Genomic DNA, 2,500 nt, shown 5'->3' on the forward strand with positions numbered 1-2,500 from the left:
AAGTTAAAAAAGCAACAATGTCAGATTAAAAAAGATACCCTTCTCCTTTCTTCCTATTAAAAATGTGTTTAGAGTTACCTACACTGATACATAGTTACAAAGGAAGAACTCTGAGATGTTGCAGAAATACCTCAGCAGAATTTAAATAAATGCAATCTCTATGCAAAAGAGAACAAATTTTGAATAATGCTAATCGGCAAGTGATACAGAGACATTAGGAGAAAACTCATACAATGTAGTCTGTCTTTTATTTCCTCTCCCACTACAAAACCAAATGATCTTTTTTTATCTAAAGAAATGGAGAGAGAGGCAAAGCTGGCAATCACTACTCATCAGTCTATACAGGGGCCTTATTAAAAAGTATCCCCACAAACTTTCATTAAACTAGAGTTACCCAGTTGATTACTCTAACTTTCTCTGCAAACATGAGCTGAGTGAGATAAAGTATATTCTTTTCAACAGTCTGTGTATCTGACTACATAATCAGGTTGGCTTCAATGTCTTATATATTTTTAGGGAAACTGCAGTTTTTATTTTCTATAATCTCACCCATTTTCCTTGTCATAAGCTCTCTAAATTAACATAATGTGTACTCTATGGTAAAATGTACCAATATGTGCAATACATCTTAACTGAAATAACAACCAGAGAAAGAGAACAAAATTGGCTTTAAAAATACCATGACATCTTGACAAAACATTTGATTTAAAAAAAATCTATTTATATGTATCTTATGATTGATCCAAATCCTCTTCGGCATACCACATACCTCTCTATTTGTGATTTGTACTGTTCTGCCTTTCAGGGTGCTCAAAAATGGGTTTCTTTTTCATATCTGTAAACCTATCACAGAAAGATATTCTCTCTGGCTTCAGCCTCAAGGCAGTGATTTCTGCACTGATAGGTGTACTTTGTTTAGTATCACCCATGGTGTAGATTGGATAGATTTTGTAAAAGATAGCATTACTTTAAAAGAAACATACAATTTGACCAGCGATTACATTTTACTTTCATTTTATTGCCGTATTTTTCATCACACTCATTGTTTTCTAACTGTCGCTAAATTGTTCATTTTCTTAGTCTGTTACATCGCTAGAGCTATTTACTATTTATAAAAGCAATATGCACTTACAGGTTTGGGAGATGGTTTGGGCTCTGAGGGTCGCATGTGCAAGTGGGTCATCATAGCTTGAAGACGTTCGCGTTCTTTAGAAAGCTGTTAAGAAAAAGTGAGATCAGAAGCATTTTAGAAATGACTGATACAGCTATTTTGCTGCAGTGATACATCTTATCATTGAGCTTGTCTCCGAGTAATGATTCCTGCATATAAAAGTCTGTGTCTGTAGGAACTCATCTGAGGGGAAACACAACTTTAGCTACGGAGTAGGGAAAAACTTTTATAGCTTTCCTTATGTTAAAAGGTCAGAGAAAACAAATAACACTTCATCTTTTTGTCAATAAGAGAATTGAGGTCACAGTTGCCTCGACAGTAACAAGTTACTGAAACCATAAATTAGAAGGCCCATGGTGTCTCTTTAAAGTCCTGTGGACACTGTTAGCAATGGACTAGTGCCAGCAGCTGTGAAAGGGTGAAGGGTTCTCAAAGCGAAGGCCTGCCAGGATTGTCTCCACACTTCATGCGTTCCCACTGAGGTCCAGTTAGTGCCCCCTGCAATCTGCCATCATCAATCTAATTCAATAGAGTGACAGGGACCAGGCAGTGTGAAACGCTGAACTCTGACTCAGAGTAGGCATCTACACTTGCACTGGGTCTCATTACAAGTGACGGACCTTACTTCTCCATCAGTCAGACACAGCAGACAAAAAAAAAAAAGGAGGCATAATTGGTCACACTGCAGACAGTCTCATCAGCCGAACTCTTATGTTTTAGTCTACCTTTTATAAATGGTAAACAGGTTCACAAGAAAGCTTTTTAAACAACAGCAGCAATGATGCTTTTTATGTGTTCTTGATTTTTTTACAAGTCAAAATATTTTTAGGAGTTCCTTGGAAAAAAGCAATGACATTTATGTGTTTAGTGAATGATGAATTTAAAACAATTTAAGATGTAGCAAAGTGTGAAGACAAAGAAATTGTATGTTTAATTAAATGAAACAAGGTATTGGTTTGATTGAGAAAAAAATCATCATTAAGATGAAATATTAGAGGAAGACTTAGAGGGTTAAGAAAAATGCAGCAAAAATGATACTGAGGGGGGATATAATTGCTTTCTGATCAGTTTTATAAGCTCTGTTTATTTTTGGCCAAATTCTGTTTCAATATTAACAGTAATGTTTTTTATTTAAGTTAGCAGCATTTGATACAATACACATATTACCATCTGTGACATTATAAATGATTTGCCATTATTCCAAGACAAGGATTCTTGTTAAGTTCTTCAATTAAAAATACACTAGAGGTAGAAAAGAGAAAGATTTTTTTTTTAGAGTATTAACTTGTAGGCATGATACTATAAAGGCTTTTTGCTATAAAATCTCAT

General features: G+C 34.8%; 1 protein-coding gene across 6 annotated transcripts in view; it reads right to left on the minus strand.

Annotated features, from left to right (window-relative positions):
• Positions 1-2,500, minus strand: part of FOXP2 (forkhead box P2) — a 634,677-nt gene that overhangs the window by 46,302 nt on the left and 585,875 nt on the right. For all 6 annotated transcript variants that reach the window (XM_061165326.1, XM_061165325.1, XM_061165324.1 and 3 more), the window contains one exon: positions 1,133-1,216. In XM_061165326.1, the coding sequence (XP_061021309.1) occupies positions 1,133-1,216 (84 nt within the window). The remainder of the gene's footprint in view (positions 1-1,132; positions 1,217-2,500) is intronic.

Source organism: Dama dama, chromosome 18 (genome assembly GCF_033118175.1).
Source record: "Dama dama isolate Ldn47 chromosome 18, ASM3311817v1, whole genome shotgun sequence".
Classification (NCBI taxonomy): domain Eukaryota; kingdom Metazoa; phylum Chordata; class Mammalia; order Artiodactyla; family Cervidae; genus Dama; species Dama dama.